The 27,614-nt window shown below is 43.0% G+C and overlaps 1 protein-coding gene across 9 annotated transcripts in view; it reads right to left on the bottom strand.

The window, feature by feature from the left end:
• The window catches only part of LHFPL2 (LHFPL tetraspan subfamily member 2), a 139,322-nt gene that overhangs the window by 1,508 nt on the left and 110,200 nt on the right, over window positions 1-27,614 (bottom strand). For 6 of the 9 annotated variants that reach the window (XM_035553555.2, XM_050716386.1, XM_035553556.2 and 3 more), the window contains one exon: window positions 12,018-12,796. In XM_035553555.2, the coding sequence (XP_035409448.1) occupies window positions 12,018-12,447 (430 nt within the window). In that variant the 5' untranslated portion in view covers window positions 12,448-12,796. Of the gene's footprint in view, window positions 1-12,017; window positions 12,797-12,893; window positions 13,106-27,614 lie in introns of those variants that run through there. The other 3 variants (XM_050716389.1, XM_050716392.1, XM_050716388.1) reach the window with 3 other exon arrangements.

Below are 27,614 nucleotides of genomic sequence, written 5' to 3'. Positions count from 1 at the left end.
GGACCAATCTTTACCTAAGCAGTGAAGGGCTTCATTAGGAAATGAAAAGGTCATACTAGAGTCCCTCTACACATAATGCATCTTTGTACAAAGGTTAGAGCTTTAATCAAAATGCGTAGTATGGTAGGGGTTGTAGTGCTTTCATACAAACTCTGCTAAAAATCACAGTGAGTTAAAAACTTATCTCCTTCCTACAAGGTACATAGCTAAACATGAAGACAACTCATAGGTATCTACATTTGCTTTCTACAGTCTTCTTTCAAATTTTACTCAGAAGAACATGAAGAATTACGCAAAGCAGTTTTTGCTTAAAGACAACCAATTCATTCAGAAAATGAATACAGCCTTCCAACTCACAGAAGTATTACACCTGATTTATTTGTCCTGCACTGTAGAGCCCTTTATTGAGCCTGGCATTTTGAGGATGATAGCTGGTAAAGGTATTACCATCATCTATAAGTGAGCTGAAAGTTGTGCTTTTTATTTGTGGCACTCGTTCATTCATAGATTTCATCTTATACCAGAATTTCTACTAGCTAATGAAATAGAAAAGTCTTGTTGTTTCTCTGTACTAAGAGATTACCAAGAACAACTTGTTCCCATCTTCTATTCAGCTAGAACAGCCCATTCTGCAGTACATTAGATTTCCTTAATTGTTTGTTTAAAGAAATTCAGCCAAATTAAAAATAATAATTCCTAAGAAAAGCTGAGTCCTTGCTAGTAAGCATAGAATATACACAAAATGCAAAAACATCATCCAACTGTGTAAAATTAATAATGTCTGTAAATGCCAGACATTTCACAGAAGTCATTAATCCAGTATTTTTCTAATGATGATAGAACAACATTGGCATGAATGAACTAAATGCTACTATTTTTGAGGGCAGCAAAATCTGCTAGTGAATGATACCCGTTCTCTTTGAAGGGATTTCATCACTGTTTACATTTAAGAACCAGCGACAAATTTTGTGCAGTGTTTCCTGTCTGATTGGCCAAACTACATTAAGTGTAAAGTATTGCTTTATCTTGGACGGACCTGGATAAGCTGTGCTTTCATCCTGCTGAGCCCAGCAGCCGTTTCAGACTAAACACCAGCAGTTCCTCTCCTCAATTCATCACTAGTTTCCTGTTCATCGTAACCAGCATGACTAAACAATGTATTTTTCTGACTGTACATTATTAATATGTTCCAGTTGCCATTTTCTCTAATGATCACAAGCCCTTTGTTAGTTAAAAATCACCAGCACTGAATTACAAAACCAGGCCTGAAATGCCATTGTAGCTGCTGCTGCCAAGGAAGTTTTTGACGTTTACCACCCCATCACTAACAAACCTGGAGGTCCTGTGTTTAACTACAAAGTAGCTTCCAGCTGAGTCACGGCAGGACTGAGAAGTTACAACCACCTCTTTTAACCAAAAATAGAGCACTGAATGACCCCTGAAAGCTACTGTTTCACAAGATGTATTGCCCTAATTGAGAAGCCACTACCCAAAACTCAGCCACCACCAAAAGGCTGCAGAACTGCTGTCAAGTGTAGTCATCAGTACGTTACTGAATTCAGACTTTTTTTTTTTTTTAAAGAGTACAGAAAATTCCCGAAGAAATGTTGAATGCAGCCCATGATTGGATAAACTACAGCCACTTTCTCAGTTGAAAAGATCTGGAGAAAATTTAACTGTGACCATGGCCACAGCCCAGATTCTCACCTCTTCCCCCCATCCCCTTCAGACAGCTAACTTGTGAATCACATGTTGGCCTAGTGTAATAAAGGGGGGGTGGGGGGGGGAGTTTTCACCACTGAACCTCCTTTCTACTCCATTTCAGTGCAGACACAGAGCTTCTGAGAACACACCTCACTATCGCTAACATTTACCGTCGTTTGTAATTTCAGTAATACCTGGTTCCTACTTGTTAGGGAAAGTTAATAAAGATTATCCAATTAAGCCAATCCAACACACCCACAACAGAAATGGCACTCCTTGGGTTTCACACTGACTAACAGCAAGCGGAGAGGAATGGACACCTCATCGTGTAATCAGCTCAAAGCTCCAAAGGGCATCGGCGCAGCTGTGCAGGGTTCAAAGGTACCCTTCTGACTCTCCCTCCCTGTGGAGGCTGCCCAGAAAGGGAGGTTCGAGTAAAGGATCAGGAGGAACTTTGCTGCTTCCCAGTGACTACAGAAGGGATGGTCACATGCTACAGAGCTCATCTCAGTGGTTCCTGTTGCTTGAACAAAATGGGTGGAAGATTCTTTATCATCCAGCCTCGGAGCAAACCATGGTCTAAAGCAGAAGTCAGCAGAAGAAAGCGCTTCACTGTCCAACCACCTGTAGCCAGAGCAGCAACTTCCAGAGACCAGAAGAAAAGAACTGCTCTGTGCTTCTGGAAGCACGGATGCAAAAGGAAGGAAAGGAAAAACGCTCATGGGGAGAGAACAAGGTCAGGTGTATTAGTGGTAGCAAAGACAGGAGAGGTTATGATGCTCCTTGGAAAGTCAATCTCTACTTTAAACAGGAGAAATGGTTAAATGCAATGTGAATAGTTCAGTCTCTGTGTGCTCTCACCGCTAACCTAAGGATCGCTGCACAACCATTTTAAGCAGCATGCAAAACCCACAGGGGTGTTTCTGTGGCTAGTACCATAGCCTTGATCTACATCTCACACACATGCAAGCAGCTACAGTTGAGCAAAAAACAATTACAGGATAGCATCTGGCCAGACTGGTAAATTTTCAGCACTGATTTCTCATGCTAGTGTCCACAGGGCACAGCCTGGCCAGGTCCCTTACAACTCTGCTTAATTGCCTGTGTCTCTGCCTTTCTGTAGCCCGCTGCTCAGTCCCTGGGGCTCACCTGCCTGCATCTCTCCCGTTTTTGTTATTTATATTCACATTCCTGCAGAGCTTGGCAGCTCTGCTCATAGTTTCTGCCTCCAATAGCTGACAGTGTCCTTTTCAGACAAGGCACGCAGAGACAGAGAGCAAGAAACAAGCGAGATAACCCTGAGCAGCAGGCTGGCAGCTGTTTCATCATGTCCATAGCCTCCCTTGCAACAAGACAGAGGGAAAATGAAGATTAACTGCTTTCCAGACATTTATGGACAGCACAAGGCAGTGTGGGGGTACTTGGTTTTGTTTTCTGAAGCGCCCACAGAAGGATGGTGGAGAAGGGCAGTGGATAGGCTACATGGAGCCAGGAGCAAGTGAATGAAAGGCGGCAGAGTTTGTCCTGAAGCTCACAAGGTGCTGGAACAGGAACCAAGCGGCTCATCCTTGGCCTCCATTCATAATCACAGCGCACAGAGACACAAGACCACTTCCTAGCACAATCTACTGAATCACATAAAAGAAATTACTCTCTGGATCAATTAAGTCTTACAAGTCTTGAATTTGACTCTGTCACTCCTATACTTGACATATTTAAATATTCCTTCTGTATTTAATCCGCATTTTGCGGCTTTCTAAGCTGTTTAATGCTGTAAGTTAAGATTAAAGCACTTAAATTTTCATTAGTCATAGAAGTACAAAGCTTATTTCTGTGTTGTATAACTATGTCAGCATAATCTAATGAAGCAACAATTATCTCCTGTCGACAGTTTGCCTTAAGATGGATCTGGCAGGAGGACAGTAGATTATGATGATAATGATTTCTTAATAAATCATTTCTTGCTTTTGTCCCAGTGTATCTGAACAGAAGCCAATCTTCAAGACAGAATCAAGAACAGAGAACAAAAATTTTTCCTTTCTGAAGGAAAGTTTTCCGCAAGGAATACTTTCAGTTCCTGTCGCTAACATACAGTAAATGAATTTTAATTCACAGCCAATCTACCTGTGAATTACTGCTGCTTGTTTCTCCTGCTGGGAGGAACAAATTCATTCTGAAAACATGACATGAGGCTATTTTCCACTGCGTTCCTATACAGGCTTCCAGGGCTCAAGCGTGCTCTGTCAAAGACTTAACCCCCTCTCTCTTTGCACAGCTGCGCTGCAGTGGATGCAGCATTACTTACATTTAACTTCTTGTTAGTCGTTGCCAGCACTCCTATGCCTTTACTCTTAGGATTCCTTAAAACAGAGATCTGAAACTAGGCTGCACAGCACAGTCAGGTGCTCATGAAAAACAGCAGAAACTTTATTTAAAAAATCTTTTTATCCAGATAACTCATCTAAAACTCCCTGTTTTAAGTCTGTCAGCAGAGAACATTTTCCCATGTTTCACTGTAGGGAATTTGCCCCCATAATGTTATGTAATCAATTACAAGGCACCTGCACTCAAAAAGAAGCCTTAAGAAATAGAAAATTTAGATTAGATTTAAATTTCGTTAGGATTATTAGTCTGTTCTTGATTACAACGTAGACAACCAGTTAAACACTAGCCCTTCTACGTTCAAATGATATAAAAGCAGCTTCCTCCTCCTAAAACACCTAGTTTTGTAAAACCACTTCTCACACTAAGAAATATCAGTATGAGCAGACAGTGCGTTGCTGTGAGGGAAAATTCTGAAGACAGTTCAGCAATGATCTTCGTATAAGAAAACCCTTTTTTTTTTTTTTTTTTTAATCTGTGCTCCAAGAGTTTTTCCCCTTCCTAAGGGCCTAGAACTGCAGCAAGCAATTGTTTCTGCTGGTTTTTACACTCCGCTGTACCGTTGCTAGGCTAACATCACAGGAGACCAACAAACTGGTCAGTCATGACGGGCATCTGTGTGTCACGCCGCGTGCTGGGGGTGAGAGCTGCGCAAACGGTTTCTCATTCCATCCCTGGGATCAACCCTCAAGAAGGGGGTTACGCAGATGCCTGTTTAGGTAAGTGGAGGCATGCTATTTAGTTTTGACAGTCTCCCGTGCAGCTGCTGTTGTGCCACATTAAACAACAGCGTATACTAACAAAGCCAATTTCCATTGCAAATCCTGAAACTATCTTCTCATTTCCTAGCAAAATAGCAAAAAAAAAAAAAAAAAAAAAAAAAAAAAAGGTTTTAAATGCTGCTGAAGAAACAGGAAATTAAGCAGCTGTGATCAATGAGGTGGCAGTGCAACAGGCCCCCACAGAGCAGGCACAGCCCAGCAACAACATTTCAGCAGAGGAGGAGAAAAACGGTGAAGGCGGGGAAGGATTAGCCTTGTTCAACACCACGCAGGCGGTGCGGGCAGTGACTCTGCTTGTTCTCCTTCTCTGTGCAACCACAGCAGATTACTGCTTCGGCGCAAGGGCACGCCACCAGCTAGGCCAAACAACCCTGCCTTTATAACTTGGGGTCAATGCAGTATGCTGCCCTAACCCAAAGAGGCTTGTGCAGATGCACGCAACTTCAGCGACAGCCACCACGTAACAGACACCTTCAGGACCGCAAATGTTCTGGCAACCAGCTCTTAATCTGATCGAAGTCAGCGGGGCGGGCTCAGGGGGGCAGGCAGTGCCAGCGGGATGCAGCCAGCGGGGCCCGTGGTCTGTACCCGACCTGCCACCCTCGGTCACCCTGGATGAGGGCCAGCAGCCCCGAGAGCAAGCGGCTGGCTGCAGCGGCCTTCATGCAGAAAAGCAAGGGAAGAACCTCTGCAGGGTGTGGGAACAGGGACCCGAACGCGTGGTAGAGGATGTGCATGACAGGAGGTAGAGGGGAAGGCTACAGGTGAGATGCTGAGGCTCTTATGACTATTATGTATATTTTGCTACCCACGGAAAAAGCCAAAAAGAAGTCAGTTTATAAAGCCTTGATGTGGGTTGCTTTGGCAGAATGACAGCATATGGGGGATTCCTGTAATGGGGCTTGGGGTTTTTTGGGTTTGGGGTGGCTTTATATTTTTTTTTCCAATATTGGTATAATCTTACTGCTTGGTATTCTCTTTAACAAAGTGCAAACTTGTAGACTGCTTTCAGGAGAGGAGGGAAGCAAATTGCATCTCATTATGCTTGCGACGACCTCACGCATCACCCAAAACCCCTGCTCCCTACCACCTCGCCCAGACCCCCCTGTTCAACTCCATCCTCGCATGGGGCCAGTGCAGAGGCGCAGCCACCAGGGCATTGGGAGCCTTCAACCTGAGACAGCTGATAGCAGGTTTGAAGCTGCCACATGAGAAACTAAACTGTGGATGGTTAAATTCGGGAGGTTCCTAAGTTAGGAAGGGAAATACCAGGCGATGTCAAATATTCCGTCCACGAAAAGCGGAGGAAAAGACCCAGCACGTTTCACAGCTCTTGCCGTAACCTCTTCCACTGCTGTCCAACTGGCTGCTGCCAGTGCCCTCAAAAACATGAATCGGTTGTGCTGAATCAGCAGAAAGGGAAAGAAAAACACCTCGTGACCACGGGCCTGTAAAGGAGGCCAAAGCAACAATCCGCCTCAGCTTAAACAAAGAGGTGAAAGGGCTCCGAGACATTTTTTTGTTCCGTTCCATTTCCTCGGTACCAACCCCGCAGCTCAAGCAGACCGCCCTCAGCCCTCTGCCTGCCGAGGCTGAGCTGCTTTCATCTTTTTTTCCTGTGTTCAAATGAAAGCACTGCCTCTGTTGCATTTGGATATTCTCCTGCAGGGTTTGCTGCCCGTATACGACAGCAGCATCGGTCTTGGCTCTGACGCCTGGAAGGAAATACCCACCAGAACGGAATCCCTCCTCTGTTATTTCCCTCCCTGCCCCTCGCGGGGCAGCCAGCTCTCTCCCAGGGCAGCAGGATGCAAGGGAGATGCAAAGGTGTTCCCAGCATCCCGCCAGCACCACTACAGGTAATGGACCTTGGTGCACACACGTGCCCCAGTGAAGCATTTCTCAGGGAATCACGCAAGGGCCTCCCACTGAACACCATTTGATGGCATTCTTTGCTGAAAACATCAGCTGCCCCGCTTTAATTGTGAAGACCTGAGCATTTACAGTCTGCTGAGTGTCTGCTCATCCCTGTGAGCCCACTTTGGTAGCGTAGGACGTGAGGGACCTCCAAATCTAACCAAACACTGACATCTTCACTTTATTTCTTTAAAGTTACTAATACCGTCCGTCCCTCAGACCCAACAGCAATTTAGCACTTGAACTCATTTTCCTTCCCTGGCATACTCCCTCTTGCTCCAACACAGCAGTCCCCTTAGCTTGAACTTTCAGCAGCCAAGCGTGTATTAGATGTCGCGCTGGCATTTGGCCATGTAGGTTACAGGAAGCACTATACCACAGACAGCAAGAGTGGTTCAGACTGTCAGGATTTCCATTAGAAATACCCTCCTTCCCCCAACATCCCCCCCGCCCTTTTTTCTTTCTTCCCACCCCAAGAATTCAGAACTCTGGCATCAGAAAAGAAAAATTCTAAGCTGAATCCAAGAGGAAATATGCTTTTGAAAAATGCACGCTCTGCACTTTAGAAAGACAAACAAGAAGTTCCCTTGCCATTGAGGGCAAAACTGCTCTTGCTCTGCTTTGCTACTGCGCAGCAAGCCACAGCCTCTTGTCACCCGCAGGCAGCCATGTGAGTGCACACAGTGCTTTCCTTGCTCGCCAGCTTGGCCCCTTCTCTGACACAGCAATGCTTCTTGACAACATGCAGTTGAACATCCTAAACTACTCTGCTGCTACCACAAGTCTTCACATCACGCTCGGAGCCTTGGTGCACTGCTCCAGCAGCCTCATGCCCCCGCTGCAGCTTGCTCTCCTCCTGCTCCACCTCAGAGGGACGTCCTGGCTGCCCTCCCGCTTCCTCCCCACAACTCCCAGTGGCCTCCTCAGCTCCTTGCAGCCAGGGGCGATCAGTCCCACACACCACCAATCCCCCAGAACCCCCCGGCCGCCCCCCAGCTGGTTCCCCCCCACCAGCAGCTCCCAATCCTCTTTGCCTTCAGATGGTTCCCATCAGGCTCTGCTTGGTTCATCTTCCCCATCAGCCACCCGCCCACGTGGAAACAATGACCAATACGTACAGCATGCTGAACTGTTTCTTAGTGCATGAGATGTAAAGATGCAGCTGGCTTCAAAGCAGGTTTTGCATCTTGGTGTTAGAAAACTGTCCAGAAACCTCCTTGCATTTGAGAGTACAGCTCCTGCAGCTGAACTATTGCCCAGGTTCTGCATTAGCATCTAAGAGGGACCCACAAGAGAACACAGCCAGTAACAGGAGTAGGGATGAGCGGTAATATGAGTTAAAAATAATAAAGCATAGAAAGGAGAGAAGAATGAACAGAGGAGAGCTGAGAACAGAAAGCGCAGTGGGAAGAGGCTTCAGCGTTTGGGCCTGAGCAGGACAGGTGCCAGGGGAAGCCAGCCTCCTACAACAAAGTGGGAGAACCAGAGGAAAAGCTGGACAGCAATAAAATGGGGTGAAGTATGAAGGCAACCTCCACACAGGGTGAGGAGAGCAGAACGCTGAAGTGGGATGCTGACACAGTCTCATGCAGGAAGAAGCTTTGTCACTTCCCCAGCCATGCTGCAGGAGGAACCGCAGGCGGGCGATGGAGGGAATCCCAAACTTGCAGCATTCAGGCCCCAGAAGAGGAAGTGTGAGGAACAGGCAAAGGGAACCCATCCCTGCCAGCTCTCTGCCTCAGGACTGGGGGGCTGGCGAGGTGCAGGGGCAGCCATGGGGACAGCCCCATGGGTGAAGGCAGCTGCAGACCGTGCGGGCTGCTCTAATGGAGAGTGCCAGAAGGCGAGGAAAGGTTTTTGATGATCAACAGCATAAACAACGTTGTGTTTGGCTGGTTTGGGCTGCATCCTATGCTACCCCCATCCTGCTTATCTTTCAGTTATATTACTTATCACAGGGAAGCACCAAAGCCCAAACAAAGCTTGTAAACATAAGTAATCATCATACATTTGTACCACAGTGTATCAGTAGGGGATCTCCAATTATTTACTTCATAAGACTAGGTGTTTACTCTGACAGTCTGCTTTGAATTGGTTCTTATCAATTACTGTATAGTAACACACTGCCTCTTCTAGCCTCTGCACTTCAAATGATTCATTGACTGTAAAAATAGAATGCTTTACCCCAAAAGACATTTGAATGAAAGTCTGCCTGGACTCCTTGCTGCTGGATAGTAATTATCTATTTAATTACATGGCTCCCTTCTCTGCACTCTCTATTGCAGGGAAAAGATTCTTTTCCAGATGAAACAACCTGCAAACATTTCGAAAACCAGGATCGCTGATTACTATTTCTACACGTCCAGAGTGAAAGGCATGTAGAAAGGCGTGCAGCCTGAAAACAACTGGTAAAAGATTGTGCTCTATTACACAGGAATTACAGGATTTCAAACAGAAGCCATATTTTCTCCCTTTATAACCTTGTATTTATAATTTTCTGCAACAACAACAACAACAACCCTCTGTGGGCCAGATACGTAAATGGCTCCTTCCCACTGACCTAAATGAGAGTTTGCACATTTGTCCAAGGGCCGTAGCAGAAAAGATGTGGCTTTCTGTTCTATAATTTCACTGTAGGCATCATCCAGGTCACAACCAATGTTGCTAGACAGAAAAGATATATCCGGTATCTGTTTTTGTTTTTTCATGATGAACTCCAGGAATAAATTAACTTGGTGTATGTTTTTAATTATATTAAGTATCCACAGCAAAGATATAGAGGTTTTAAATGAGATTAAGTCTGCAAGATCCTGAGTTCCTGTAGATGACTCTACTGTGGGTGCATCTCATCTTTGAAAATGAGATGTTTGACATACTTAGAGATATTGAGTTGATATACACTGACAAACAAAATGATTGTGTGAATTCTTTTCCTACTCTTATTTAAAAAAAATAAATTACTCACATTTGAAAGAATGATCTTAAGTTTAAAACAATCAGGCAGGGCTGTATCAAGTTGTTCTCTGGCCAGGGTATTAGTCTAGATATCATAATCCTCACATGGATTAACCATGCCGACAACTATCCTTCTTACAACATGCTTAAGTGTTTTCCAAAACTCAGGGACTGAGAAAGTTGAAATTAACAGCTGTGATAAGTCATAAGAAAAATACTTTCAACTAAGTAAGCAGATGCTGTAATGCTGCTGGCACAAAAGTAGCAGTGGACCCAATAAAATTAATCATGAGAAAACGAGTTGCTAGCCACAAGACGCCTGGCTGCAAATATTGGCAGGCGTATTTCTCATAGCAACAGTTTCAGTAACGCGACCTTTCAATTACCCAGTTTCATGCTGTGTCATTTATCTGAATTATAAGAAGGGAAGTGCTTCTCTATTCTCAGTGCAGCTCAAACAGGACTTCTCTATCCTCTAAAATATAAGAAATGTTTTGTCTACCATATTGCTCAATGGCTCCCTTTACAGGCACAGCTGGTTTGATAATAAAACCTAAAACATTTGTGACATTCTGTCACAAATAGACGGTCTCCAGAACAGTTCGCTAAGATAAGAATCTACTTGCTGTTAGCTTTCGTGTCAGACCACAGATACTTTGAGATGGCATCAGAACCGTAAGTCTGGTTATCTTTTCAACAGACCCAAGTACGATGAGCCAAAGATCTACTTACACCACTAACTGATCTCTCTCACACAAATACACCTCCAACAGAAAAGAAGTAATGTAATCTCTTGAAGAACAGGTTTCATGGATTATTTCTGAAGTACAGAGTAAGAAAGCAAGGAGCTAAAACCTTCTACTGGCTATAATTCGCACTACGAAGACACTTATTTGTCGCAAGGGTACTGACAAATTCTGTAACCCAGGAACAACTGCAGCAAGACACGTAATTTTTACTTAAAGGACATTCATCTGCTAATTCTCTGCCATCACCTAAACAGTGTGAGCCAACATAGGGATCTAATTCTGGCCCCACAGCACAAACCTTAGGTTGTGGGTAACACCAAACAACCTGTACGCTTTCACACCACAGCTGCATGAAGCTGAGGACAGTGAGAGCCAACGCCACGGCGCTTTAGGAGCCACCGTTGGCAGTGGTGCATAAAGATGGCTTCAGCCCTCGGTCAGGCCAGAGGGAGCAGCCACCTCGCACAGGCCCGAACGCCCCGTCCAGCCCCTCCTGCCCAGGCACACCAACATGGAGACCATCCATCGGCTGTACAGGTGAAGAGGGGGGAAGCTGGACTCTTGATTCCAGCAAACAAGATCAAACTCCTGGTTCTTGTATACCTAAACCACTGTTTGAATTGTAAAGATCTGTTTAAGAGCACCACCAAGAGGGGAGGCGGAGGTGGCCCTGCTCACTCCCACCTTCCCCACAGCTCTCTGGGGGCAGCCAGTAGCAGCAGGGGACCCCTCTTCTCCCTCTGACCGCCCCACATGCTTGTGTGGACGCCCACACACAGGACAAGCCTCCCACCGCTCACAGCGAGCATGGAAAGCCAAGTGCTGCTCTGGCTGGGCCTTTCCAGCTTCAGTTCGTGCTATGGTTGTTTAATCCCTCAGTCCAACAGAAACAAGATATATCTAGAACCAATTCACCTTTTCAGGCAAAATACAATGGGGACAGGGAAAAGATAAGCTCTCTGGGCTCCATAATTGCTGTTGAGCAACAGGCTGGCCAAAGGAAGGGTTTATTGTCAGGTATGACTTGTCCAAGCTCATGTCCTTGAGGGAGGCAGCTTAGCATGAAATTCCGGAGAACAGGGTGTGTGACTGCAGGCTGCCACCCCCGGGGTGGTGGCATTTGCTCTCACCATAGTCATGAAGAGCCTGGAACTGCCTTGGGTCTACGGAAAATTTACTAAAGTAGCGAGAGGGAGATGAGAATTAACTTTGCTCTCTGCTGGTAACAAAGGAGAGAAGTTTTTGTTACCGAAAGAAATTCACGCAGAGGGAAAACACAGAACAGCAAACAAAAGAAACACTGGTCAGTTCATTTTGGCACACAACAGGCTGCAATCCTGCTGCCAATGTCAATGTATTACATGCTGTGTAGCTATAAATTTCAGCTGTGTTTGAATAAACACCACCATATAGAATCGCTTTGGGTCTGTCTAATGAGATCTCCTTGTAGACACTACAGAATTAGTATGTTTCTCCAGCTGAGTGGCACAAAAATTAAAATTGTTAGTTGCTCTCAAAACGCACGTACCTGCAATCCCTTGTAGCAGTCCACAGACATTAAAAATACTTTTCTTCATAATACTCTGCACACACATAGTAAAGACAGACACAAATGCTACAGCACAGAGGATCAGGATTCCCATAGCTAGGAAAATAGCGGTCGCCTGCCAGAACCCACTGGCAATCTCATTGAAGTTTTCGGCGTAAGGACCACAAAGCGTGTCTCGTCTAGAAAGCTGCATGTGGGAGATTCGTGTGCAGCGCCCGTAGATGCCCAGCGTTGGATGGTAGGGCTCCTGTGATCCTCCTGTTCTGTTGTCCATGTCCTCGGAGCTCAGTGGCTTGGCTTTGCCGATCAGCCAGTCCGCACTCATGAAAGCAATGAGCTCTGCAAAAGCCACCACAATACTCAGAAGAGTCCACAGCATCGACCGACACGTTACAATGACATGACACATATTGGTGTCCAGTGCTTGTGATCAGTGCAGTTGGCAGTCTTAAATCCAGGCACGAAGGGGAAAAAATTAAATTAAAGCAGAGAAAAGGGACCCTAAGGAAATCACTGTTGTGGCTCTGCTTGCTCTTTCAGTTCTCTCACACCAGCCAAGATGAAATTTCTCAGGAGAAAAAGTGAACAGCTCAAAGTTTTGCTAGCAGTGCGGTCATTTGTTCTCGCCGTTTAGTTCCTCCTTTTTTCTTTCTCAGATGCTGAAGTACGCTTTTCTCTCTTACTGTTCATACTGGCACATGACGCTCCGGGCTGGCAGGGCAGGCTGCAAGGACTGCCCACTGTTTGACATCACACACCTACAAGAGAGAGAGACCACATCAGCAGGGAGAAAAAGCCTTCATCTCCACCCCCGCACATCCCAACAACAAGCTGGAATCTTGTGTGGGTCCAAACCGACACACTGGAGCTCTCATGAGGGCTCGTCACACAGAGCCTGCTGGAAACCTCCCTGTCTTGTCCCAGGGGAGCGATCAATCTCCCACAGCCCAGCTGTACATACGCTACTATCTGCTCCGTCCCGTCCCACCGTGGCTCTGTGTCTGCAAGCGAGGTCTCCGTAGCCGAGCCGTCCCACCCACTCCCCCCAGCACGCCCACATCATCTTCCTCTGCTTGAAATTACCAAGGTTGCTGGCAGCGACCCAGCAGAGCTCTCGTACGTGTTTAAGCGGTTTTGCAGCCGTGCAGCTGGGCTGAACGGCTGCCCTGCCCTGCCGGGGGTCCGGGCAGGAGGCACGGGGCGCGCTGCGGGGAGCCCCTCGGGGACAGCCCCTGCCCGCCAGGATGCGGTGGTAATGCAGGGACAGAGCCCGGACCCAAGGGACAGGGTTGCAGAACTGGTGCACCATGAGGTCCTCCTGCTTTAAAGCCACGATTTCGCAGCAGTGACCTGCCGGCAGGCCTGTCGCGTCTTATCGCGAATGGATGCTGACACTGGCAGCCTCAGGGTGACCTGCACCACTGCTAATGCAAATCTGTGGAATAAAGTCCTGGTGACCTGGTTTGCCAGTCTGCTATGGGTTCCTTCATGCCCTCCATCTGCTCCTCCTGCAGCCCTCTGTGGGCTGGGACTACAGCACGATATTCCCCAAGGGCCTTCCCTTTCTGCTGCCTTTGAACAGTAGCTGATGACATTCCCAGAGCTATACTTATCATGGTACAAGAGGCAATTGGAGATCATTACACTTCTAACTCAGATCCAAATATCTTCCTTAAAATAACAGATGGATCAACACACACGCCTCTGTGCTTGAACTTAAAATGTGTCGCTTGGAAAAAGGGGGAGAACAGGAAATGCACTCATGTTATCCCCTCGGCGATGGGAGCACGGTGCTTTCAAGTTTTACTCGCACACAAAAAAAAAAGATATCAGCATTCAACCAAAGGCAAAATAACGAGAAGCAAAACAGTGCCTCATCACTACACCTGTGCCAAATATAAAGGGCTCAGCAAATAGCACAAAAACAGACATTCCCTTCCCTTACTCATTTTTTTTTTTTTAGCTTTGTCAAAGAGCAAGGGAGTTGGTGTTCAATTTCTTAGGATTTTTTGAGTTCAGAGGTTGAATTCTTAGTCCCACTGAATGCAAAACTAAAAAAAAAAATACACAATTTCAACAGATTCAGAATTTAATCCAGCCATTTTTACTCTCTCCTACACTAGGATTAGTGAATTATACGCAAGATCTTATCCACATTACTCTTCTTCCTCATCTAGATATGTTTGCAGATTCCTCTGGGACTTGAGGATGTATGGACCTAAGCTGCCATGCGAACAACTGGATTTTGCCACCCTTAGTTCACTGTTACCACACTGCCTGTTTTTCTGATGGATGCTCCTGCCTCTTCCTGGTATTTTACTTAGCGCTTAGAACATAGGGCACAACCTACAACTTTCAGCCTCCCTATTGCCACTAGCCAACTAGAGAAAGACATCAGAAAGCACCAGAAAAAGTGCACAGTGCACATCTGGCAATCAGACAACTAATTTCATAGGTTTTATTAGGTTAATTATGAAAATCTACTAAATTACATGTTAGGAAAAGGCAAAACATACTTTGTTGTGCTTTAGCTGTGCTGTGATAATAGCTCAGCACACTTTGTTTTTTCCCTGGAAAATCTGGGAAAAGCATGAAGTTTTCAAGCAACCTGACATACGGATGACTCGAATACACCCTTTGTAATAACAGAGAACTAAAGTGTCAGCCTGCCAAAAAAAAGTTAATTCTCTCAGTATTTCCACTTTAAATAATAACTGGAATGTAGGAAAAGCATATATTCTTCTGATGTTAGCGGCACGATTAAAGAGAATTTAATAAAAAACATCTTTATTTTCAAGAGAAGTTCCAAAAAGCCCTAGAATCTGTATTTTTGTGCAAGCACTGCTCCTGTGTTAAATCCTCATCTTTCTAATTAACTCTACTTTAATCAAGGTGCAAAGGACAACAGTGGAACACCCATCACAGCTCTTACAGCTCACCCTGTACCCACATAAAATGATAAAATACAGTTTATTGAATGTAGAGGAGAACAAAGTTCATGTGTATTTAAGTACGTACGTAGAAACTTAATATGAACACTGGAAGTCATAAAAACATGTTTCTGATAGCAAATGTTGGATGCATGGTTAGAACCAGAAGGAAGAGTCCACACCATTACATTCTTTTCCATTTGAAATGCAAGCTCAAAAATACATTGTGGTAGCATTTTAAAATAAAGTACCTCCAGAAAAATCGCTGCATGAGCAGAATTGCCTGGTAAAAATGGTATGGAAACAGTGTCAAATCTCTGGACTTCACTGGAACACAAACTTCCCAGTTTTGCTATGCAGCAAAACTTCAAAGCATGTGAAAGTTAGTAAGTGTCACCAATAATGACAGTTCAACAGCACATACTTAGCTTTCAAATGAAACCTTCGGAACTCAGCTTTTCCGAAGTAACTACCACTTTATTCTGGTATGAAAAGCATCTCCAGAGACACACATGATTATTCACAGGAGAGCACCTGCATAACTTATTTCTTGTACTAGTGATAATCTTGAGTGTGACTGCCAGGCCTGTACACCTTCTTTTATACAGAAAAGGACAAAAACATGCAAGAAATATGGTGCACAGGTCAGGGGAGTGGCAGGGGGCATTTCTTACTTGCGAGACTTGGCAGAGAAAGGTTGCAGATGAAGCACTGGAAATAATTCACAGTTCAGTCGCGCTTGTGCAGTCAACCTTTTCCTTCCTACATGCACCACCTTGAGTTACCAAATGAATTTACCCATTTCTTCAATGACTCCAACAAAAGACGTGCACCATACACCAAACTCTCTCCAGCTACACACTGCACTAAATAACTGTGCTTCCTGAAGCTGCCTTCCAGCATGCTGCTCACCCCTTCTTCTCCCATTTTTGCTTCATAGAAGTTCAAGCTACTCTCCTACAGGCTGAAAACTGGCTGTTTATTCCTCCTCTCAGTTTCCCAGACCTTGATGAGTTTTTTCCATGATAGAACTGCATGTTCTTCACAGCACGCCACTCAACATCCACTTCTGAGCAACTGTCAAATATTTGTTTTGACAGCCCGAACTCAAAATATACAACGGCTGTTTAACCCCGCTGGTATAAACTCACTCAAATCATTTCTCATTGAGGAAGCAGACTCCTTGTTTTAGGATCACCCCTTACTCATTTGGGCCTGCCCCTGTTTTTATGGCCATGTTCTTCATCTGTGGGAGTACGTTATTTAGTGCAGTGTGTAGTTGGGTTGGGTTGGGTCCCAACAGCCACCCCACCCCACCACCAGCTCCTCAGTTAGCCACTACAGCTGTTGGATGCACCACAGAAGCTCTCTGAGTTAAACACGCTTTTTTTGTTTTGTTTTGTTTTTTGAGGGGAAAGGTGTTTTAAAATGTGGTTCATTTCAGCCAACCAGTTCATACTGTGCCCCTCCAAAACCACTAAGGCAGCAGCAAACTGATGCTGCAGCAGGATCAAGTAGCAAGAGGACCTGCAAATGGTTTTCAATGCCAAGGTCAAAATATCAGGGAACTTCACCCCTTCACCCTCAGTCTCATTTACTCTGTTCCCTCAACCATGCTCATGGTCAAACTCGCCATTTAGTGAAGTTTAACAGAGTTAAAATATGGTAGATCCTGACAGCATCCAAAGAAGATAAATCTGAGTTCCCAAATGAAGGGGGAAAAAAAAGAAAAAAAAAAGAAAAGAAAACATATATGTTGGTTCCTTTAGTCTAACAAAACATGCTAGTTTAAAATATCACTAAAACTTTCTCTTTAGACACAACTCTGACAGCCAGATATTATGCCTCAAGTTATACTTCCACATCTGTCACTACGAATATTTAGCTGTTGCCTTTTACCACACAACATTGCTATATGCTAAGGAAATAAATAACATCTAATTTTCTGAACTACATAAAGAAACTCACTTGCCTCCATTTTGCTCACACTGCCAAAACCAAGAAGTCAGAAGCTGATCCAAATTATAATATTTGAGTAAAGTTTTGATCTTTGAGATGTTGAGCTAGAGAGTTTTGCTCTGGCATACCATGCAGATAGGAAGGAACAGCTGCAAAGTTCAAATCTGAGTCAATCACATACATACCACTGCTGTTTATTTTAAAAAAGGTGTCCTACAAGCAAAGCTCAAGACCCGCAAGTACCTTCCAGAACAATACAATGGACAGTCCTTCAAGCTTCCCTTATGGTTTTGACTGGGGGAGCTCATACTAAACCCTGCAACTCAGTTTTCACCCTTCCCAGCTTGGCTCTGTCAGTTCAAGAGTGAGAATAAATCATCTTTAGATAAGTGGCTTTTGGCCTGGCTTAAACAAACAGCTGAATGGAAGGCCACACAGATTGCAGAAACGGCCCCAGTTTGTAAAATAAATCCAGGCACAATTAGATCTTTTCTTCTAAAGTTTGCTATAGTCCAAAGTACAAGTATGCAGAGGAGTTTCTAGGCCTTGTTTACAAAACACAAGCTTGAGCATCTCATAACCCAAAATGTGCAAGTCTTGGAAGCCTGGATTCTGCTTTCTCTCATCATTGTTCATTAGCACTTACAAACACTATGAGAATGCTTTGAACTACAAGAGTGGAAATAGCTCCAATTTATGTTGATTTTGCAAACTTGGTATTTAAAACAAACAGAGAGAGGCTCATACACTAAGGCTCAATCACTTCTGACTGTCTCCCCAGTCAGGTCAATGTGAGCTGGCATTTTACGCAGCTCCCCTCCTTAGGTGTTGCTGGACAAGCACAGGGTCAAATGAAGGCTCACCCTGCCCAGCAGAGCAAGGCAGCCCTCAAACCACAGAGCCAGGAGGGACAACACTTTAGGAAGGAATGTGGAATGAGTGTTAGGGATTATTCATTTTCCGGGTGAGTGGTACATTGCACAGAGCTTTATTGTCCCAGGGACTGAAAAAAAAGAGGACCAAATAATCCACTGAGAGACGGTAGCTAAAGAGTGAGAGGGAGGAAGAAAGGGAAGGAGGAAGAATGCAAGAGAAAGAACAGTTGTCATGTGAATCAGTCCCAATGCCACTTCTCCTTCTACTTGGTCCCCTCGCAGGACCCGTGTTCTTGCAGGAGGAGCTGCCCAGGATGAGAGGTCAAGCTCCTGCCATCTTCTGCTCAGTCTTCAAAACAGGCAACCAGACGCCAAGCAATGTTTCTCAGGAGATACCACCATGAACACCAACTCACATTGCTAAAGGGCTCTATGTATCTACATTTATGTGTGACCTGCAAGCGTAAGAGGAGGTACATTCATCACATTCTCCTCTCAAAAGGGAACAGGGAGGAGCATTAGTTCTTAAGGAAAGACAAGTTGTCACAAAAAGTTATGAGTATGTTCTCTCTGCAGGCCATGAGGAGCTCTGCTGTCACTGGTTTGTGGTAAGCAATGCATACTCACCACGGGAAACACCTGGGACAAGAAGAAATGGAACTTGGATACTTCAGTGTGTCATTGTTTTGCTTTGTTTTTTAAATGCAACAGATTGAGTCATCAAAATATTCAGTCAGATAACAGAACAGGAGCAGGTGCTTTAAAACTTAAGTGGTTGCACAACTTCAGTCAAACAGCAGAAAATAAGCAAATGACTCCCTCCCCCTCCATCCAGCTTCATATTTTCATCAAATTATTTCCTACTAGAATTACACTCCTTAGGAGGAACAGAACTTTTTACCTGAAGAACAGAAAGCAAATCTTTGACTAGTCTTTGCTTGTGAATTAAAGAGAGCAAACATTTCCATATCATAAATATTTAACTGTTATAAACCTGCACAGGCATATTAATGAGTGCATTATTGTGACAGATTGTTGAAAATGTGCCATATTCTGCTCATAGACAGACATGTTCCACTGGTAACAGAAGGAATGCTGACTATACATCATGTCTTAATCCTGTTGGCATGATGTAAGATGTGAAATATAACTGAAATATTTTGCAAAATAGTTCAGACTCACTGAGTATCACAGTCAAGTCCATATTTCCTTGTCTTTCCTTTGAATTATGTCCTGTTTATTCCACCCTTTTTCTATGAAAGGCAGAGCTCGTAGATATGAAATCTGTAACTGAACTGCCTACCCCTCATGTGCCAAAATGCCCAAATTCTGTGTGTGTCAAGTTTAAAAAAAAACGCTAACAATGACTGTTGTTCTCATGAGACAGTGTGAGATAGTTATTCCTTGCCATCTTGCAGGTAGGCTTCTTCCCATCACGCTGCAGAAAATGCCATCTAATTACAGGCAGATTTGTTTCTCAAATACATCACTGTAAAAGAAATGAGTATGAAACATTTCCAACTTAAAAAAAAAAAAAAGTTGAAATGCACTATTCTCTTTCTGACCTCATTAAAAGCCGTGGCAAAACTCCCACTGACTTTAATGGGGCCAATACATTGCTGAAAAATCACTAGAAGAATGAGAGTTTCCAAATTTTCAGACCAACTGCAGGGAAGATTTAAACACAGGACTCATTTCCCTCTTTTCTCATCCAGACAAAACTTTGCATGTTGCCCCCCACTCAGAGGAGATCAAGCTAACTTGGATTTCCAACATCTCCTCTGAACTGCAAATTCTCAAGCAGGAGATTTGTTCCATTGCTCTGTATTTATTGAATTACAAAATTCCTTAAACCTACAGCCATTACATTATGTTTTGAAAACTTACTCAAGATCTTTTGTAATTCCAAAATTTATTAAAACTTATGAGGCAAAGAAAAGCTAACGTGTAGTACTTCTATTGTTGGTATCTCAAGAGAAAATTACACATCACATAAAAAATCATCACTAAGAGAGCAATCTTGGCCAGAATTACTGATAGCCTAACTGCTCAGGAATTCACCAACTGGGAGTGGAATTGCGAGTTTCCTTTCTTACTTTCCTCACTAGGCCACTGAAGTCTCAATATGCAAGATTCTCATCTGAAGCCCCCTTTCTTGGTCACCTGCAATGTTACATCCATCAAGCAGAGCCAAATATTCACGGTGGTGTAATCACTTCTTGCAGCAACTCTTCAGTACAGCTTCTAAAGAGGTATGGGGTGTGTGTGTGGGGGGAAGAAAGAACGGTTAGGAGGAAGATGGGAAGTCAGAAGGAAAGTATTGCTGATTTTTGGTATCAAACAAAACCTTGCTGTTTTTGTACTAAAGAATTTTACCTTAAAAGGAAGCTAGGCTTTTGCTGTTCAAATAGTTAATAATTTGTAAATGAGCTACAGCATCAGCCCAAAAAAACTTGGAATCTGTGCTTGTTGTAAAAAGCAATTCACTCCCATGAGTTCACTGTGACAGAATTGGAACTGCTCTTCATAATTTATGAATATTGTATTAAGATATTTATTATACAAATATATTGGCTATTGTTTAATAAGAGGCTGGTGAGAAAAACAGGCAGGAAAGAATGACTTGATTATGCCATTTCTCAGCAAACTCTGGAGAATTGCTTATTAAAAAGACAATACTAGGACAGGAAAAACCTCATGAACACAGTAGATCAAAGAAATGAGGACTGTGTAGGAAGGAACAGTCTTTCAAACTGAAGGGAAGAGAAGTTGTTTTGGACAAACAAGCTGAAGAAAAAGGCACCTATTGAAGGTGTCTGCTGAAGTTAGGCCAGCATAGGACACAATACTGGGCCCCCAATTTGCCTTTAGGCAAAGCAGATGCCCCTGTAAACAGCCTTGTTTCCTTACACAAAGCAAACACCACTATAATTAATTCTCAAAAGGAAGCTGGTGCTGTGAACACCATGGTGGACACCTAGCAGAATGACTGCAATGGTCAAAGATCTGCAGCTTGGGCAAACACCCTGCGGTGGGTAGTTCTGCTGAGATAAGGCCCAAGGCTTGAGGACTGCACCTGAGGAACTGGAAGGACTCGGGTTGTTCCAGTGTTCCTCACAGCTTATGCTTGCAAACAATCCTCCATGTCAGTCCCTCCAGAAAGTCACATTACAGGTGTGGACTACTCTCCAGCATCATGGTGTGCAGGGCTTCCACAGTGTGGAGTGGCCACACCTTCAGCAGAGCCGGACACACCCTGGATCAGGGTGATACAGCTCAGCAAACTGAGGCATGAGTTACTGCCGAAACTGCAGAAGGCACATCTGACTCATCTGTCACAATTCAAAAATGCTTTCACTCCATTTCATCTTCATTCAAACTGAAAATGAAACATCCTTCAAAAATATTCAATATAGATGAGTGGCTCAGCACAGTAATGTGCAGAAAATGAAACACGTGCCAGAAACATCCTTCTGGAGCAAACTTTGAATTTTGATTGTGCATGAGCTGAAGAGAACCAGTAGTGACTCAGGGGAAGTGAAAGGGGTCACGATGGATCAGAGCTGCCATGTTCCCACACATACCTTTGTGTGTAGACATGTGAATATCTGGATATCATATACAACAGTAAACATGAAGAAGGTTCATGAAGATTCTTTTATCCAGTCTGGAGAAAGGCAATGTACTCAGAGAAATACAGAGATATGATATCTCTGCAAACATCTACTGAACATGAGCTTTAACCATGGTTAATGACTAACTATTTAACCACAGCCAAGAGAGAATAGAAATGTTTCTGATACTGCATATTTCATAAATCAATAATTAAAGGAATGAAATGTTCAGTTTACTTTAAAATGGAGGCTCACTGCAAAGAGCTTGGAAAAATCTAGACAAGTAATTCAAATTCTGGAAAACCCATTTTAGACCAAGGAACTCGAAGAATCTGATGACTTACTTTAGAGACTGGATTCAATTCTAAAGCCAAGACTGGGCATACTTCTAAAAGCTGAGCCATGTACAATTCTGGCTTGCTTTGTGCATTATGAGTTGTTAGACTGGGGAATCATAATAATCCCTTTCTGTCCTTTAAACATATTCAACTATGAAAATTAATTGCTAATAATTTTTAAAAGCTGAAAAGTACTGGCAGAAAAAAACATCTGCATCCTTCTCAACTGCACTTCTTTGAAAATACTCTATCATCTCTCTGCCGATGATGGTCTGTACACTAAAACTGAAGCTGTGCGTGGATATGCACATGCATAAGGCAGGGCTATACCTTCTTGCCATCTAGATACATAGAAAAAAAATGAAAGGAAAAAGGCATCACTGCCATCCCTGTTTTCCAATTATACAACTAAGTATGTGGAAACACTGTGAACTAAACCCAAACGCAGCTATTGCGAATCCTGACCCTTTAGGGTTTTGGTGTACTCCTCAGCATCATGCATTGTGCCAACAGCTTTTCTTGTACCTTAAACACAATCCTCAACTATTCCATTTTGAATCTACAGCCTGGACTTGCTGCCTGGTGTTCCTCATTCTTTACTAATTACGACCAATGACAAGTGATACCAAATGAAAAGATCGTGTCTCCAGGAGTAGCTTCAACCCATCTCATCACTGAGAAATAGTTTTGTTATTAAACTGATTTTTTCCTACCATACTCACTGTAGAAATAAATAATTCCTATAGCAACTTTCCACAACAGTCTGTCTATTCTATAAGATAATACAAATTCACCTACTAAGAGACAAACTTACCTCTACAGCTAGCATGAACTTTTCTCAAATTGTAATTCTGTGCAGAATATAACCTCAGTCGTAACACCTATAGGGGATGCTTCTGCCCCTGTGTGTAAGAGAACGAGGCTATAGGACAACAGCAGATACTCAACAAGGTCAGGCAAGGTCATAGGGAATGGACTTCAGGACAGACAGCCTTTCTGTCCATTGAGTTGGTGAGTTTTCCTTTTAAAGCTGTTGCTCACATTAATCCTTTCAAAAGCAAATTCCGTCTACAAACTAGTATAAACAAAGCAGCTGACTGTACTGTTGCCAAAAGGTGTGAATTCCTAGATTATGCTTCCCCTTGGGAAATGCAAATAAATCAAAATCAAACCTACATATCTGAAGATCTCCCAATACATGGGTAGACATCTGTTATTTAGATCCCTGCATCCCATCAGCTTTAACAATCTGTCTGCTCTGTAAATTTCAAGCACTTAATTGGACTATTCAAATGATCTTTAAATACACGATTACTGCTAGATCACGTTGTTACATTTCAAGATCCATATAAACACAGAATTCAGTGCAAAACTAAATGTACAATGTACCTTGAGACAGGTCTATCCACTACCATATAGCTTGCTATTTTAAAACAATCCAAAAAGTGCACTGCATTCCGTAAATTGATAATGTGAATTCTTAGCATTAGTTGGGCGTTTAAAATACACAGTTACAATTTACATATTTTATCTTCTGTTTCCTAATAAATACTGTCCTAATATTTATTTTTATCCAAGTCATTTCATCATGGACAGAATTAAGTAGATCTTAATAAACCAGTAACAGCATTTATAAAATAGAGAGAAAATAATGTCATATAGACCAGACATTTACTCAAACATTTATCAGAATTTTACTCAGACTCGTATCTCACTGATCCACAAAAAGGTCTTTTAACATCACGCAGTATCAACATTTGCATACATTCCTGCTCGCAGTATCTTACTCAACACATAACTCAGTTCTGTTCTGGAACAAACTTCCTAGTTTAAATAGCTGTACATGTGTCTCTTAGAAAGCTCATCAAATTCTCCAGGTGGATTTTTCACCTCTAATACTGGCCTCGATGTCTGGCAAAGAGTCTTTGCCTATTTGGTTATGTCAAGCCCCTAGAATTAATTGTTCAGAAAAAAACTAATAAATAATCAAAACCATTTGAGTCTAAAATGGAATTTACTGAGCAAATATGCATTTTCTCAGTGTTTGTTTTTCCTTTTTCAGAATGCTTGGCCCTATGATCTCTCACTGTTGAGTAATAAAGCTACGAGATGGGCCTAAATCAAGGCGGGTGGGGGGTGGCAATAGACTACCTAAATGTGGAGAGGAAGGAAATGTGCAGGTAGAGAGCAAAAGTTCAACACTATCATCACTGCAGCCAATTTTGAACAGGGCTGTGTTTTGTTTTTAATGAAGCACCAGTTCATGTACTGAAAATGCTTTTCAATGACTGCTATCCATTACTGTGCTTCAGATCTGTGATCGTACATAAAATCTGCCTATTTGACGTGGTTATAATATTCTATTTATATATAAAGTACAAAACTCTCTGCAATATTCTCTCCTTACAAAATAACTTTTTATTCTTCCTGCACAAAGGTTGAATCAGGAGATTTATTTATTTTTCATTAAACCAGAGAAAAGATAAGGGAACAATGAAGCTCTTGTTCAGCATTAACCAGTAAAAATGCTTATATAAAAAGCACAAAAGTTTCCTAGCACCTTAACTTCAACAATGGTCATCATCTCAAAGCATTAGAAAAAATAAAATCTGTTGCACATTCAACCACCCTCTCAATAAATCAAAATGGAATTAAAACATACACATCCAGCTCCTTGCCAGTCTGCAAGCACTGTTGGATGAATAGTGCCTGCAACACATGCAGAACATAATCAAGCTTGGCATCTCTTGCACCAAAAATGCACAGCTAGCTCCTCTTTCTTATTTATACCAAAGGTGATTGAATTCTACCTGAAATTATATATAAGATGGATTAATTTGTGTTCACTGAATGCTACCTTTACAAAAGTAAGGGGTTATTTGGACTGGGGTTTTGTTTTTAATTTTAAACTTTATTTCACTGTCTACAGTGAAAGCTAACAGATCAGTTGTGTGTTTTGAACAGGATAAATTCCAGAAACACAATGGTTGGATGCATTTCATGTTGAGCTAGTTTTTCAGTCACTTCAACTTTTGCATTGGGGTGGGACAGACCTCTCCAGGTCAAAAGCAAATAAACAAGCAGGTTGAACTGATCATTTTGGGTTTTTGCTCCTGGAATCATTTTTGTCTGACCTGACCTGTCAAGATAGCTCAGGAATAAGAGAAGAAGCTCCCCCAGCCTTTCTGTGGCGCCTGATCCATTTTGCAGCATAGCCAGAGCATGCTGTAAGATTAAACTGGACTGACTCATCATTTGGATAACAATCTAATCTGAACTGAAGCTGTGAAAACACCATGACTTGAGATGATATCATCACTGTTGCAAAATCTAGATTCTTCTGCAGCTCCCCTGGAAAGAGGGTTTCACTGGAAAACAGAAATCAGAGACTTAGAGCTGGTAACTCCTGGGGACTTGCCCGGGGGCTGGCTGATAAATGTGCGCAACTGGGCCGGAGCTGCTGGCAGCTCTGCAGAAGCCCCTCTACAGCAATCTGTCCTCTCCTGGATGCACTCTGTGCCCTCACTAGGTCTGTCTGCCTTGTAGGACTGAGATCCACCTCAAGTGCTGGCCCTGGTATTTGGAAAACCTTTCTGAGTACCAGGATGTGTTAAGCAAAGCTGCTGCCACTGGCTTCATAGCTGGTGGCACCTGCACTGCCACTGATGACTGGTTTGGTGTTGCACCTTTTTGCAGCAATATTTTAAAATGCTGCCTGAGCAGCTCTGGAAATAGCACCAGAGAACAGAGCTTGTCTTTTGCCAAAATTTTTAGGCATACCTTCTCTGGATGGGTAGAGGCCTTCACAGAGTGCTGCAGGAGGAGAGCAGCAATTGTGCTCCTCCATGCTCAGGCTGTGCATCACTGACTACAAGAACACTCACATTTGGTTACTGTATGGGTGTATCCCAGGAATGGAAAGTAACTTTGCTCCTTTTTCACTAGCATCAAAAGCTGCCATCCTATACAGGGAAGGGCAAATAAAAGGCTGAAGGAACTAAACTTTCTTATTCGCTCTGGGGGTGGGGGTTAACATAAAATTATCAGAAAAGCTGGAAAGCACTTTCAAAAGCTTGAGAGGAGTCTGTTTATCTAGGATGTGCCCAACATCTTGTCTCCCAACTGCACGTTAAAATAAGAAACCACAGGAGTTTTGCAGCAATGTTGCTCTCAGTTGCCATATGCTAGAGCCAGATAACACTTCCAGCACGTGTGCAGCACTGATTCTCTTTGTTATTCCAGAGACACCATCTCTCTAAGGGCTTAAAAGCAATGAAACTGCAATGAAATACGTGGCAAGAAGAACAATAACACATATAGCTCCTGTCCCCAGATGTGGAAAACCTTTTGTGTACCAGATTTTGGTTTCTTTATGAGCTGTTACAATAAGGTTGTATAAAAAAGGTACTTGAGAAATTGGTTTGTTTGTAGAAAAAGCAAAAAAAACATGACAGGTTAGGTTAGATTAGGCATGTACGCCTGAAATGTAAAACTAACATGCTGGTCACAGTTATACCTAGTAAAACAATCCTCTGCCTTGTTTTCAAACCAATATTTATGTTTAAGATTTTTTTACAGGAAGCTATAAAAAGAAACAATAAGCAGAAAGTACTTAAACCACAAGCAAATGCAAGGAAGAGATAAGGTGAAATACTAAAAATAAGTCTGGAGCAGTTGTGAGTGTGGTGGGGAAGGAAAGTAACAGTAAAACATGCAAGTCTTTATGCAAATATGGTTAAAAAGGAAAATAAAGAAATAGGAATCAGCTGGTGAGAGGAAGAGTGCAGTGGAACAAAGCACACTACAGGAATGCACACAAAGATTGTTACAATAACTCGCAGAGGTAAGCTGTACATGTAAGACAAGGTCACAGCACCACTACTAGACTCAAAAAAAAAAAAAAGCATATGGTAAAATACGAAGAATGATTGAAATGATGGACATGCAGTTGTCTCAGACTGATGCATTGACTCAGGCTCAAACAGCCTTACTGCTGAAAGGCCCACTTGGAAAGCCTATGCTGTTCTGTAATCACAGCCCTGCAGAGCAGCTCAACCACACCAACGCTTCTTGACAACACTGGAGAAAAATAAGCTCTGCCTGACCTGAGGCAGGTTTGACACAAGCAGGTGTCCTCATTCCAGGCACCTCTCAGCTGCAGATGCTTCATACAACTCATGAGTACAAATTATGTGAGGACATGTAGCTTTAGGATACAAATGTTAAATGATGACCTGTTACTGACCTGCTACAGGAGGCTGTAGAAGAACAGCAGATATTGAAATGTATGCAAAAGAATAGTCAGTGATGGCTTAAACTTTGAAAACTCTTGGAGAATTTGAAAAAAGAAGTTTAACAGAGACGACTGGAATTTATCAACCATAGCAGTGGCTTTTCAACATGGAATAATGTAGTGATGAAATAAACAAACAAAAAAATCACCTCAGCCTCAACTAACAACAAGAAACAGGACACCTATGAACTTTTGTAAGCAATTTCCTTCAGCCTGTGAAGAACATGAGATTATGAAAACAAGCTTGACCCCTTTCCATGGTGTGTTCCTTTACAATGAAAGGCTAAAATCCAAAGTTTAAACTAGTTGTTTTTGTTGTTGTTGTTGCTCTTCTTGGAAAAAAAGATCAAGAAGGTTCTTGGGACAAGCAGGCACCATTATCCCTCCATGCATCTTAAACTATTTTGTTTTCTGAAAATACCACTAAGACGAGTAGAGAAGAATGGTGCTAAAGACAATTTGAGTTGAGACTGGCTACACCCCTTTATCAGACCCCAAACAATCCAGTTTCCTAATGGTAAGCTACCAGTGAAACTCTTACTTATAGGACAGAGAAGCATTCAAGAG

Source organism: Cygnus atratus, chromosome Z, assembly GCF_013377495.2.
Source record: "Cygnus atratus isolate AKBS03 ecotype Queensland, Australia chromosome Z, CAtr_DNAZoo_HiC_assembly, whole genome shotgun sequence".
In the NCBI taxonomy this organism is placed as follows: domain Eukaryota; kingdom Metazoa; phylum Chordata; class Aves; order Anseriformes; family Anatidae; genus Cygnus; species Cygnus atratus.
Note: the sequence above shows the minus strand (reverse complement) of the source record. Positions and strands in the feature narration are given on the sequence as shown.